Source organism: Euprymna scolopes, chromosome 39 (genome assembly GCF_053919585.1).
Source record: "Euprymna scolopes isolate OS-2025 chromosome 39, ASM5391958v1, whole genome shotgun sequence".
NCBI lineage: Eukaryota > Metazoa > Mollusca > Cephalopoda > Sepiida > Sepiolidae > Euprymna > Euprymna scolopes.
Genome location: NC_136520.1, coordinates 38,519,378 through 38,534,003, shown reverse-complemented (window position 1 = coordinate 38,534,003; position 14,626 = coordinate 38,519,378). Strand labels below are relative to the sequence as shown.

The window sequence follows — 14,626 nt, the reverse complement described above, 5'->3', positions numbered from 1 at the left end:
TATTATTATTATCATTATTATTATTATTCATTATCATTATTATCATTATCATTATTATTATCATTATTATTATTATTATTATTATTATTATCATTATTATTATTATTATTATTATTATCATTATTATTATTATCATTATCATTATTATTATCATTATTATTATTATTATTATTATTATTATTATTATCATTATTATTATTATTCATTATCATTATTATCATTATCATTATTATTATCATTATTATTATTATTATTATTATCATTATTATTATTATTATTATTATTATTATTATTATTATTCATTAGGATGATGATGACTCCAGTTGCCACGTTACTGTTTCTGCTTGTTTTCAACAACGGAATAAAATAAATCCTGATAGCCAAAGTAAAAAAGGTAAACAATCAATAAATGTTTGTCTATCAGTCTATATGTCTGTCGTTCTGTCTGTCTGTCTCTATATATCTATCCACATAGTGTCTATGGATGACTATATTATGGTTGTATAATATCTATATATTTCTCTTCGCTTTTGTATCTGTCCGTTGCACTTTTTCTCGGAAACTACAGGATCGATCTGCCCGAATTGTTTATGGACCTTAGTAAAGAAGGTGTAGGTATATCGAACTAAGTAGTATGCTATCTTTTCGATGCACAATTAAGGATTAGTAGAGATTAACAAGGATTACAATTTAATGCAAAAATGAACACAAATCGGACCATATTCAACCATTAATTTTGCATAAGGCACCAATTCCTAGTAAACGGAACATTTTCTGAGTAACAAAATTCACATTAAACGAACAAATTTGTCGACCAACTTGTTACAGCTAACTCACAAATAATAATTGGACATGACTATTTTCAATTTATATCTTTTTTACACGATGTATATTCTTACACAACTGTGTTCATAAGAAAAACACCCAATACTTTAGTAGTTACACAGTGAACACGTGTAGTTATTTCTGTTAACGCAACAAAAATAAATATTGTGATTTATATAATAGTAGCGGGCGCCCGACGTTGCCCACTTATAAAAATTGTGACAACTGGGAAGGGGGGGTTGTCTGGTCGAAAAAATTGTAACAGCAGGGAAGGGGGAAAAAGGTGACCACGGGGGCGGAGGGCGGGGTTGTCTGGTCGTAAAAAAGTTGTGACAGCGAAGGGGGGGGGGTCTTGCCCGGTCGTTAAACCCGCTTAAATATAAGTTGTGACAGGGAAAAAGGCCTTGACTGGTTGTAAAATACGTTTAAATATATTTTAATTCATCAAGGAAAGAAATTTTTGACAGAGGGGTTCCCGGTCGTCAAATCCTCTGAAGTATGATATTTTAATGTATTTTAACGTATTTTAATATATTTTAATGTATTTTAATATATTTTAATGTATTTTAATATATTTTAACGTATTTTAATATATTTTAATGTATTTTAATATATTTTAATGTATTTTAATATATTTTAATGTATTTTAATATATTTTAACGTATTTTAATATATTTTAATGTATTTTAATATATTTTAATGTATTTTAATATATTTTAACGTATTTTAATATATTTTAATGTATTTTAATATATTTTAATGTATTTTAATATATTTTAATGTATTTTAATATATTTTAACGTATTTTAATATATTTTAATGTATTTTAATATGTATTGAAAAAATATGTGACTGAAACCGAAAGCAAAACATGTAAAATAAATTAAAAATAAAAACAGATAAATTTAAATGTTTACACGGGAAAAAGTTTTAAATAAAACTAAATGAAAAAGGTTACAAACTGTTTTTTAAAAAAAAAATGTTATAAAATGTAAAATAAAAACTACTTAAATGCGATATTCGTTCAAAATAAACTCGAATACCTAAAAATTGGTGCACTTAAACTTAGTTTCATTAATTCGTCAGCTTCTTTTTTGTTATTCATGTTTTTTTTTTGTGTTGGCTTTAGCGTCCCAAATTGCCGTATGCAAAAATGGATTAAAGAAGTTTTAAACTGTTAAGAAATGAAAATGAAAGGAAATTTTTTTTTTTTTTTTTTTAAATTTTGTTTTAATTAAAGAATTGTAATTGAATTGAATTGTGGTGAAAACGGGTCCCACTTGCAAAAACTGGTTCAGTTGACTACCACAGAATTAATCTTTTTTTTCTAATTTTTACATATTATTCATCTGGGGCATTGCTCTTTCAGATTGTGCCGCTTTCGACCCGGTCGGATGCGGCTGACAAAAGTTTTTAGCAGACATACAAACACACACACAGACAACTTTCCTTTCTGCATATACTTTTTGCATGCATACTTGACGTTGCCAGGGTCGACATGAAGTTTGGTTTGGACACACCTGTTGTACTAAGGAGATTGAACACTTACATCGTTACCTCCACAACAATTTCAAAGATAAAAGAACGGATAAAAATACGATAAAAAAATGTGACAGCGAGGTGGGGGAGGCGTTGCACGGTTGTAAAATTCGTTTAAATATGATAAATTGTGACAACGGGGCGAGGGAGGCAAAAAATATGACGGTGTTGTCCAGACATAAAAAAATAATTGTGACATGGGTGGGAGGGGGCGTTGCCCGGTCGTAAACTCCCTTTAAATATGATAGATTGTGACAACGGGGGGGGGGAGCGTTGTCTGGTCGTAAATATGCTTAAATATCATATTTTAATTTATGCAGAAAAAATTACGACAACGACGAGGACAGTCGTCAAATCCTCTGAACTATGATATTTTAATGTATTTTAATGTATTGAAAAAATATGTGGCTGAAATATATTTTAATGTATTTTAATGTATTGAAAAAAATATGTGGCTGAAATATATTTTAATGTATTTTAATGTATTGAAAAAATAGGTGACTGAAATATATTTTAATGTATTTTAATGTATTGAAAAAATAGGTGACTGAAATCGAAAGCAAAACGTGTAAAATAAATGAAAAATAAAAACAGATAAATTTAAATGTTTATATGGGAAAAAGTTTTAAATAAAACTAAATGAAAACTGTTAAAAAAAAAGATGCTATAAAATGTAAAATAAAAACTACTTAAATGCGATATTCGTTCATGCATTTAGTTGGTACGCTAGAGCATTTTTACTTGATGTTGTTATAAACATAATTTCATTAAAAAGTCGTCGGAACATTTCACTCTCCAATTCGTCAGCTTCTTTTTTTTTTTATGAATGTTTTTGTGTTAGTTTTATCGTCCCAAACTGTCGTATGCAATAATGAATTCAAAAAATTTTAAGTTGTTAAAAAATGAAAATTAAATAAAGTTTTTTGTTTTAATTAAAGAATCGTAATCGGGTTGGAATTTTTGTTTCTTTTAAATAAAAATTTAACCCTCAGTTGATTTAAACCGCTGATTAAATCGAAATCAGAAAATTGCTTTTTTGTTTTAACATAATGAACCGCCGTTAAAAAAAATTCTCAGTAAATAATACAAATTACAAAACAACCATGATAAAATGCAAAAAACAAAAAGACAAAAAAACAAATCAGGAAAAAAAACCGTCCATTGGAATACGTGCACAAACCTAAAAACTAAGGATTATGAGATAGCCTTCTAACCAGTTCGGCCAGAGCACTGATTACGCAATCGCATCAAAAATTCTTGTATTTAAACTAATTCAGAGAACAATGGTTGACGCATACGCAGATGTTAAAATCATTTAGAAAGAGAGGATTTTAGGTGACACCCCGCTTGAAATAAAACGTAATTTCTACACGAAAATAATTGACCATTTTTTCTATTTTTTTATATTATTTGTCCGAGAGATCACTCTTTCTAACAATACCGAGTTTGTGCGTGTACGACATCTCTCCTCTATATAATAGATTATGGCTGCCCCTCCCAAGAAAGTGATTAATAAATCATACCGACAAAGACTTAGTAGACGAGATGAACTGATTAACCGATTGACAAAGATATCTCGACATACAGCGATCAACAACGGGGATCCATTATTACACACACGCAGATCATCACAATTGATCATCACATAATGATTAGATCACTCTGACAGACGTTAAAAGCATTAAAAAAATAAATTAAAGAAATGTTTAAATTGCAAGTATTTCTCGTGGTTAACGGTAGCCAAATGGATAAAGTCTTTGCTAATGAGACCGGAGATGGCTTCTGTTGCCGGGTTCGAATCTATCGACTGATGTTAACTATGACATTCTGTACTGAAGATTCCCAAAAGGATGAAACACTAGTGTCTGTAGGTATTTAATAATTATATATTATATTTAATAATTATATATATATATATATATATATATATATATATATATATATATGTTGTTTGGCTGTGGAATTTATTATATATATATATATATATATATATATATATATATATATATATATATATATATTAGTGTTGGGACGATTAATTGGAATCGGAACAATCGGAACTTTTTGGGGTATCGGAATCGTTGTTAATATTTTGTTCTTACATCGTTTTCTCATAATACCTACCAATCGTCGACAATTTTCAACTGTTTATGAAAGCTTTCAAGTAGCATGTTGTAAACTGACGACGAACTGATGCAATTTGGTTTTGTTTAAAATAAAAATAAACCTTTTTGTTGTCTTTCAATTTGCTTTACATTACAAGGAAAAGATTCAAGAAAAAATATACCCGCAAATTACCCGGGGGTTTATGCAATAATTTCAAAATTTACAAAAAAAAAAAAAAAAAAAAAAAAAAAAACAAAAACAAATCACTAATTAAATATTTATAAATATTAAAAGAATCGGTAATCGAATCGGAAATTTAGAACATAATCGGAATTGGATCGGAATCGGGAAAATTTTGAAATCGCCCAATCACTAATATATATATATATATATGTATATATATATATATATATATATATATATATATATATATATGTATACATAAATATATATATATATACATATACATATATATATATATATATGTATATGTATGTATGTATGGATATATATCACTAATATTAATATATATATATATATATATATATAGATATATATATATAATTTTCCCTTTGACCAATATATATATATATATATATATATATATACATATGTACGTATGTATGTATGTATATATATATATATATATATATATATATATATATATATATATATATATAATTTTCCCTTTGACCAATCTCTATATATATAATATTAAAACGAAGGATGAGGAATATAAGTTACATATAACTTTATTATATCATCAGGATAATAAGGAAAAGTTGAGGGGGGAAATTCAGAAAAAACTCTCCTTAGACCATGGCATTTCGAAGCTAAATACTTTTCATCAAAAGAAGGGAAGGGTCAGAATTATACAAAACGCAAATACTAAAAAAACAAACTCGCTTAATATTTAGATATGAAATAAGAATATAATAGAATAGAATAAGAAGGTAAATAATAATTAATTAAAAATAGGCACAACATTTAAACGTAAAATAGAAGGTGTAGTAGGTAATAGCACAAAAAATATAGTCTAATATAAATAATGAGGAACACTAAAGAAGATTCAACAATACATTATATATATATATATATATATATATATATATATATATATATATATATATATATATATAGATGTACGTAATTTTTCTTGTTCGTTTTGGTAAACGATATTAAGGTTGATGTCTCCACCTTGGAGATTCGGCGTTTTCTTAGAAAGTCGCTCACTTTTTATTGGGACGTATTTATTTATTTATGATTTAAGTATATATATATATATATATATATATATATATATATATATATATATATATATATATATATATATATATATAATATACATATATATATTTAATATATATATAATATATATATATAATATATATATTTAATATATACATATATATATTTAATATATACATATATGTATTTATTATATACATATATATATTTAATATATACATATATATATTTAATATATACATATATGTATTTAATATATACATATATATATTTAATATATATATATTTAATATATACATATATATATTATATATGTATATATTTAATATATACATATATATATTTAATATATACATATATATATTTAATATATACATATATATATTTAATATATACATATATGTATTTAATATATACATATATATATATTTAATATATACATATATATATATTTAATATATACATATATATATTTAATATATATATTTAATATATACATATATATATATTTAATATATACATATATATATTTAATATATACATATGTATATATATACATATATATATATATATATATATATATATATGATGATTGCTGCATCTTTCCAGATGATCGCATATAATATATATATAATATACATATATATAATATATATATAATATACATATATATATATATAATATATATATATAATATATATAGTATATATATAATATATATTTATAATATATATATTTAATATATACATATATATATTTAATATATACATATATATATATTTAATATATACATATATGTATTTAATATATACATATATATATATTTAATATATACATATATATATTTAATATATACATATACATATTTAATATATACATATGTATATATATTTATACATATATATATATATATGTATATATATATATATATATATATATATATGATGATGATGATTGCTGCATCTTTCCAGATGATCGCCGTCACATGAGTTCTCCCAATCTCGTTGTCCATGCCATCTCAGATGACTCTGCACTCCCGCCACAGATTTGCACATTTTGAAGCAGATGTGACATACAAATTGAGCAATTTCCGCTGAGTTGACTTCCTCTGGAAGTTGAAGGGTATTCTTATGAACAATCACAAACCTTCTTAAACCAGCCGTAGACTTGCAAACTTTGCTGCATATTAAACAGATCATTTTTTGCAACTTAAGGCGGTCCACGTAGCCAGCTTTTGACAAAAGCACTCGTTTACAAGTGTCGCATTTCCAGCTCTGTGTGTCATAGTTAAAACCATCAATTAGACCTTTGCACAGCTCTCGCTTCAGATTGCTGTGGGCCTTCTTTCTTTGCTCTAGAGCATCACAACTTTCACATACAAGCTTTCGTCACTTCGGCCTTTGCAGAGTAAGTTATTTCCATGTGTCGATGTCGATTTGTAAGACTTTCAAATTATTCTTTGTAGAGTCCCTGAACCTCTTCCTAGGCTTGTGTTGAAGCCGCTTGCCATTTTCCAGCTCCCCGTGAAAAATTTGTTTTGGCATCCTACAATCTTTCATTCGAACCAGGTGACCCATCCAACACATGTGAGATCAGATTACAAGGGTCTCAACACTAGGCAACATGTTCTCACAAGAACTTCAGTATCGGGTACTTGTGTTTGCCACTTGATGTTTAAGATACGTCTCAAGCATTTTTGGTGAAATCGTTCAAGTCATTTAATGTGCCTTTGATGCAATGTCCATGTCTCTGCTGGTGGTTAACACACAGGTCTTGTAAACGCAGATCTTAGTTCAGTCTGTGATGCCACGATCAGACCACACTCTATTCTCCAACCTTCCAAAAGCTGAAGTTCTTGGCTTCAAGAGGAATAAGAAAACACACACACACACACACACACGCACACGCACACGTATGGATATATATTATATACATATATATACATATATACATATATATATACATATATACATATAGAGAAAATAAAAAGGAAACAAACCGTATTATGTGTTCATCAACGTTTCGTCTTTATTTCGAGACTTCCTCTGGAAATAAAGACGAAACGTTGATGAACACATAATACGGTTTGTTACTTTTTATTTTCTCTATTTTGTCGGAATACTATTTCCATTATTTTCATCATATATTATATATATATACATACATATATATATATAGTCATACCATACATATATATATACACATATATATATATATGTATATATTTTTTATAAAGTAATAGGGTTCGTGTGTTTCTGTCTGTGTGTACAGCTCTCCATCATCAACGAAATATAAAGGAGGTAAGAGGGTAGATCTCTCCTGGTAGAGAAACATTAGAACCCATTTTAGGATGTTTCTGTTATAGGAGACATAAGAATCTTTGCCTAATTTCTTTATATACTATTCTACAAACCACCCCCATATCGAATGATTTATGCTCATTTGCATATCACATCATATTAAATCTCTTTAACTAATTACCTCGACCTTATTACATATTGGAAATATTCTAATCATTTCAACTGTACTATTTACAAAATCTATTTAACATTTAATTATTTAATATATTTTCATTTAATTTTATATTCGATTTATTTCACTTTACGTATATTATCTGAAAGGTTTACTTTTTGTGCAATCGGAGATTTACGTCATTACATGTTGTCTGTAATAGATATTTTTCTTTTTATTGGATTTTTTTTCCACTTATTTTTATTATTAAATTTACCTTTTTAAAAAAAATAATATGAAAATGTTTATAATTTCAACTTCTGGTGCTTACGCATTTCTTTTACCGCGCTATTTTAAAATACCTTTTCTAATAAACAATATGAACACTTTTTTTTAACCTATTTTAAAAAATAAACAATAATTTTTATTTATTTTAAGCATAACTTTATTAATACATTTTTTTTATCTAAACTTGAAATTTCACAATATTTATTTAAATTCCCACCCCCCCTCCTCACACTACGAATGCCTTTCGAAATAATAACGTATTCTTTCCGCACGCTACCAAACCTACAGACATATCTACGTTTGCTCTATCAACTGCTGAATTTTAAGTTAATACAACATTAAAAAATTGAAATTAATATTAAAAAAGGTTTGTGAACAATATTTCTTTCAAAATTATTTTTTATATCACTGTTCTGTTTATATTCCTATAAATTTATATTGTGAAAATTTACCACTTACCAATAATATAGACAGTTCAGTTCCTTCGGTATTTGTGGTACCGTTCTGAAATATTAACGTTACTATTTTGAAAGCCATGAAGGCAAAGATGTTTTGTAACTTATTTTGTGCTTCCAACTAACAATTAAAAAAAAAATTATATCGTGAAACTTCAATTTTAGCTCAAAAATAATGTTTAAAATAAATAAAAATTGTTAACACTTGAAAATAGTTTAAAATTTCAAATAGTTTTCATATTGTTTATTTAGATGATCTGCTTATTTACAAAATATCGTGAAACCTTAATTTAACCTAAAAAAATATTTAAAACATCATATTACAAGAATTACGCCCCCCCCCAATATTTTTTTTACAAGGTTTCGGAATAATCGCCGACAACGAATCTGATATTCAAACACTTCGCAACTGAATACTTTCGTAGATATTATTATTTTCCCAGTACAAAAGTTGGATAAAATTTTACTTTAATGCCCATATTACAGCTTGGTTCTTACAGTGCATAATTATCAATTTCTTCTACTGCTAAAACAATTTTTTGGTGAGGAAAGCTTTATGTTTTGGGATTGTATTGAAAATGTAATGGAAATTTCAATTTCGTTCCGTTTTAATCTTTTATATTTTACTTGCCAATATAATTGAAAGAATACAATTCAACTATCGTAATTTTATATAAATAAACAAAAACAAATATTTTAAAATAAAACTTTATTAAAAAAGAAATAATTTTATTTTTAAATGAAAAAAATCAATTTAGTAAAATAATTGTATTAAACATCCCAACCTCCCCATGTTAAGTATGGCTTTCTAAATAAACACCCCCAGCCTTGTCAGCAAACCTGTAGACCTATAAAAGTTAACATTTCGAATGTGAACAGTGATTTTTCGATTTTGTTAGCGCTTGCCGCAATTAAAGACAATTAAAACGGAACTAACTTTATTTCCATTCTATTTTTTAAACAACCCCCAAAACATAACGCTCTCTTCCAGTTATAGCCAATTTTTTTTTAATTAAATAAAACAGTTCAAAATAAACAGATAAGCGCATTTTCTTTTACATTTTTCTTACAACCAACGTTGTCATTTAACCAACTGCAGGATACCGTTACTTTTGTGGAGTTGTTTTGAAAATGGCACGGAGATTATAATTTCGTTCCAATTTAATCTTTCTGGTCGAGCCTATTTCGAAAGCCTGTCTTATCATAGATTTGAACTACAAATAATTTATTACATTTTGATTATTACTATCTTAAGACTTAAAGCTTATATTTATTTCATTTTTCTATTTATATATTGAATTAGTTATTTCCAGTCTTATTTAAACTTAGTGCTTTCTTTAAACCGGATGAACCTTTTATAAAAATATGAGTTTAACGTAAAGAACACGAACAAGGTTTTATTCAACTGAATTTCTTCCAGTTTACTAACAAAATATATAAATTTAAAAGAGATATACATAATAAAATAAAAAGGTTATGTAATTTAAAAGAAATACACGTACTCACAAAAGCAGAATTTTTTTTACACATTATTTTATTTAAAACCATAACAATGAGACTAACAATTACCTAGATCTTAGTAATTATTTGTTTTAATAGAACTGTTTTAATTGTACTGTTTACATATATTAGTTAACCTAAGTTGGTATTACATTTATTTTACATTTACTTTTTTTTTTAATTATTACTTTTAGACTGTGACGTTTACACCCGGAAGTAATGAGTCACAAGTAGGTCGCTTTTATTCATTTTTGCTACAATATAATTGTTTATAATTGTACTATTCAGAAATATTATTTATAGTTCGTCCATTTCAGTTAGTATACATTTCCTTTACGCTTAATTAATTTACAATCATTAATATCGTTAAACAATTCCGTTTAAAACCGAAATTATGCCACCAAAACGAAGTAGAAACGAAAGTGAGGAAGAAAGAATGGAAAGATTGGAAGCTAATAGACTAAGAGTTGCTGCAATTCGCTCCAATGAAAACAATTCAGATAGAGAAAGACGTCTAGAACTTAACAGGATACGTCAAAGAGAAAGGAGAGCAAGACTGTCAGATTTGGAAAGAGAAACCCAACGTGAAGCTGACAGAACTAAACATGCTGTAAGGCGGTTAAATTCATCACAAGATGAAATTCAAGAAAGGCAAAGATATGCACTGGAAAGAGAAGCAATATTACGATCGAATGAATTATATGAGGTAAGTAGACGTACACAAGGTCAGTTGAGAGTGGCTCAACGACATCAGAATGAATCGGAAACCCAACGAAGCTTTCGCCTATACCAAGGGCAACAACGAGAGGCTGCATGGAGAGAGAGTATGACTTTGCCCCAGCAATTGACAGAAAACGAGGCAGCTAGACAACGAATGACTGCTTTGAGACACCATGAAATAGAACACTGCAATAGAAAAGGATTGCTCTACAACAAAAATGACTCTCTCACTACAGCTGATATAGGAAAAATGGACAAAGTATGTCAACATTGCTCAGCTGTAAAATTTAAAGGAGAAACCCCTGGTTGTTGTTGTTCTACTGGCAAAGTTGTGCTTGATAGCTTTCCACCACTGCCTCAGTTGCTTCAAGATTTGCTCTCCGGCAATGGTCCCATCTCTAAAGATTTTCTGCAAAATCTACGCAGTTATAACAATTGTTTTGCAATGACATCATTTGGTCACAAAATTGCGGCAGTACATGGGTCGAATCCTTCTTTTAGAATTCGAGGCCAGGTTTGCCACCAGATTGGGAGTCTTTTACCACCTGAAGATGAAACAGCAAAGTTTATTCAAGTCTACTTCTTGGATAGTCTGGAAGAGGAACTACATAATCGGGGACGTGTCAGTAGACTCAATAGAGACATTCTCCGAAGTCTGACTGAATTTTTACATGAGAACAACAGCTTCATTTGTCAGCTGAAAACAACAAAGGAGAGGATTGAAGAAGAACACTTGGTAGAACATAAAGTTGTCATAAGGGAAGACCGAAGGCCGCAAGAAGAGCATCCACGGCGATTCAATGCTCCAACAACAACGTATGAGATTGGAATATTAATGGAGAATGAACCAACAGCTAACCGGGATATTGTCTTGCGTTTTAGAAATGATACATTAAAACGGATCTCCGAACTACATCCCCTCTACGATACTTTAATGTACCCGTTAATGTACCCCTATGGTTCTCCATCTTACAACATCTACATGAAGGCATCCAATGGGCGAAAAGTTACCCAACAGCAATTTTATTCGTACCATTTAATGACTCGGCCTGGAAACTATTTTCTCTGGTACCGAAGGCTATTTCAACAATGGCTGGTGGATGTGTACTGCAAGATTGAAACAGAACGTTTACAGTTCCTGAGGCGTGAGCAACAGACCCTGAGAGCTGACAATTATAGCAACTTGAGAGATTCAATTCTTAGGGAGGATGGGAATCCAGAACAGTTTGATCAACGAGTTGTACTTCCGGCAACTTATACAGGAGGCCCTCGATACATGTTTGAGCGTCAAAGTGATGCCATGGCATATGTTCGGCGAATGGGCCGAGCCGACCTCTTCATCACGTTCACAACAAATCCAAAGTGGACAGAAATTACAGAAAATTGTCTTCAAGGGCAAGACCCTCAGGATCGTCCAGATATTGTTGCCAGGGTTTTCAGGCAGAAGCTAAAAAAGTTACTTGAATTTATTAAAAAGGGAGGATTTGGCAGGTTGAGGGCTTTCCTGTACAGTATTGAATATCAAAAAAGAGGACTGCCGCATGCACACATCCTCACCTGGCAGGCCCCAGAGGACAAACTTCTACCAGAAAAAATGGATCTCTGCATATCTGCAGAGATCCCTGACAAAGAGGAAGATCCTGATCTTCATGCTAAAGTCATGGCACATATGGTGCATGGACCTTGTGAACCATTTAATCCAAATTGTCCATGTATGATTGACAACAAATGTTCCAAAAAATACCCAAAAGAATTTCTTCAGTGTACCGAGCAAGGCCAAGACTCTTACCCCAAGTACAGGCGAAGAAAACCAGAAGATGGAGGCCAGACTGGTACAATAAGGATGAAGAGAAATGGTCGGTATGTTAATCAAGAAATAACAAACCAGTGGATTGTTCCGTACAACAAGGTCCTCCTTCAGCAGTTCAACGCTCACATTAACGTAGAAATTTGCAGCTCGATCCAAAGCATCAAATATGTCCTCAAATACGTGAATAAAGGATGTGATCAAGCAGTGTTTGAACTACAAAGAACTGATGGAGCAGTTAACCAACAAGGCCAAGTACAAAGTCACATTGTGGATGAGATCCAGCAGTTCCAGAATGCAAGGTATGTCGGCAGTTCAGAGGCGGCCTGGAGGATATTGGAACATCCCATCCATGAACATTTCCCCCCAATTGTACAACTTTCTGTTCATCTTGAAAATGGGCAGCGTGTCATGTTCTCAGCTGATACTGCTCTGGAACGAGCCCAAGGTCCACCGCCTGCCACAACTTTGACAGCATTTTTTCAACTCTGCCATGAGGATGACTTTGCAAGGGGTCTCAAATACGTAGAAGTCCCTGAGTTTTACACTTGGAACAAATCGACAAAGAAATGGATGAGAAGAATGCGTGGGGTACAAGTTGAAGGTACTGAAAATGATGATGTATGGAAGGCACCATGCATTGGGAGAATCTACACGATTAGTCCAAAAGCAGGGGAGTGTTATTTCTTACGCCTGTTGCTCAATGAGGTTGCTGGTCCAACTTCATTTCAAGATTTGCGAGCATACAATGGTCAGGTGTTTGAAACATACAGAGCAGCGTGCCTTGCTCGAGGTCTTCTAGAAAATGACCATCACTTGCATCAAGCAGTAGGAGAGGCAAGTGCCACTCAATCACCTTCAAATTTGCGAAGCCTATTTGTGATAATTTTAACAGCCTGTTAGCCAAGCAATCCTCTTGAGATCTGGATGGCTTTTCGTGATGTAATATCTGAAGCCATTCTTCACAGATACAGGCAAGAAGTTAACAATCCAGAAGCAGATTTTAATGAGGACATCTACAATAAAACTCTTTGTCTAATTGAAGAAAAAGTTCTCGTTATGTGCGGTCAACCATTGGCAAGCTATGGATTACCTGCACCAACGCAAGGGAGAGATGAAAGACTCGCGAGAGAGTATCAACGTGAAGTTACTTATAATCTTGAAGAACTTTCCCTACAAGCAGAAAATATGCAAGAAAAACTGACCGATTCTCAAAGAGAAGTTTACAATTCATTCATGGCAATGTTGGAAGCACAAGGTGAAATGAACAAAAACATGACGTTTCTTGATGCTCCAGGTGGTACGGGCAAGACTTTTGTAATCAATTTGATCCTTGCAAAGATTAGATCCATGAGAAAGATTGTGCTTGCAACAGCATCCAGTGGCATTGCTGCTACTCTACTACAAGGTGGCCGCACTCTTCACAGCACTTTTAAAGTACCCTTGGATACTCATCGAATGGATCAGCCAGTTTGCAAAATTACTGGTAACTCAGCCTTGGCAAATGTAATTAGAGACACCTCTGCAATCATTGTAGACGAAGCCCCAATGACGCACAAGAGTGCTTATGAAGCAATTGACCGAACATTGCAAGACATCACAGGAAACAAGAATCCCATGGGTGGCATTCCAACCTTATTTTGCGGTGATTTCCGTCAAATCCTCCCAGTGGTTAAAAATGGCACAA

At 30.4% G+C, this 14,626-nt stretch overlaps 1 protein-coding gene across 1 annotated transcript in view; it reads left to right on the top strand.

Annotated features, from left to right (window-relative positions):
* LOC145263910 (uncharacterized) overlaps positions 1 to 1,987 on the top strand; it is a 44,031-nt gene extending 42,044 nt beyond the window's left edge. Inside the window, exon 10 of the mRNA XM_080120989.1 lies at positions 1,955 to 1,987. Within this exon, the coding sequence (XP_079977115.1) occupies positions 1,955 to 1,987 (33 nt within the window). The remainder of the gene's footprint in view (positions 1 to 1,954) is intronic.
* The last annotated feature ends 12,639 nt before the right edge of the window (positions 1,988 to 14,626 follow it).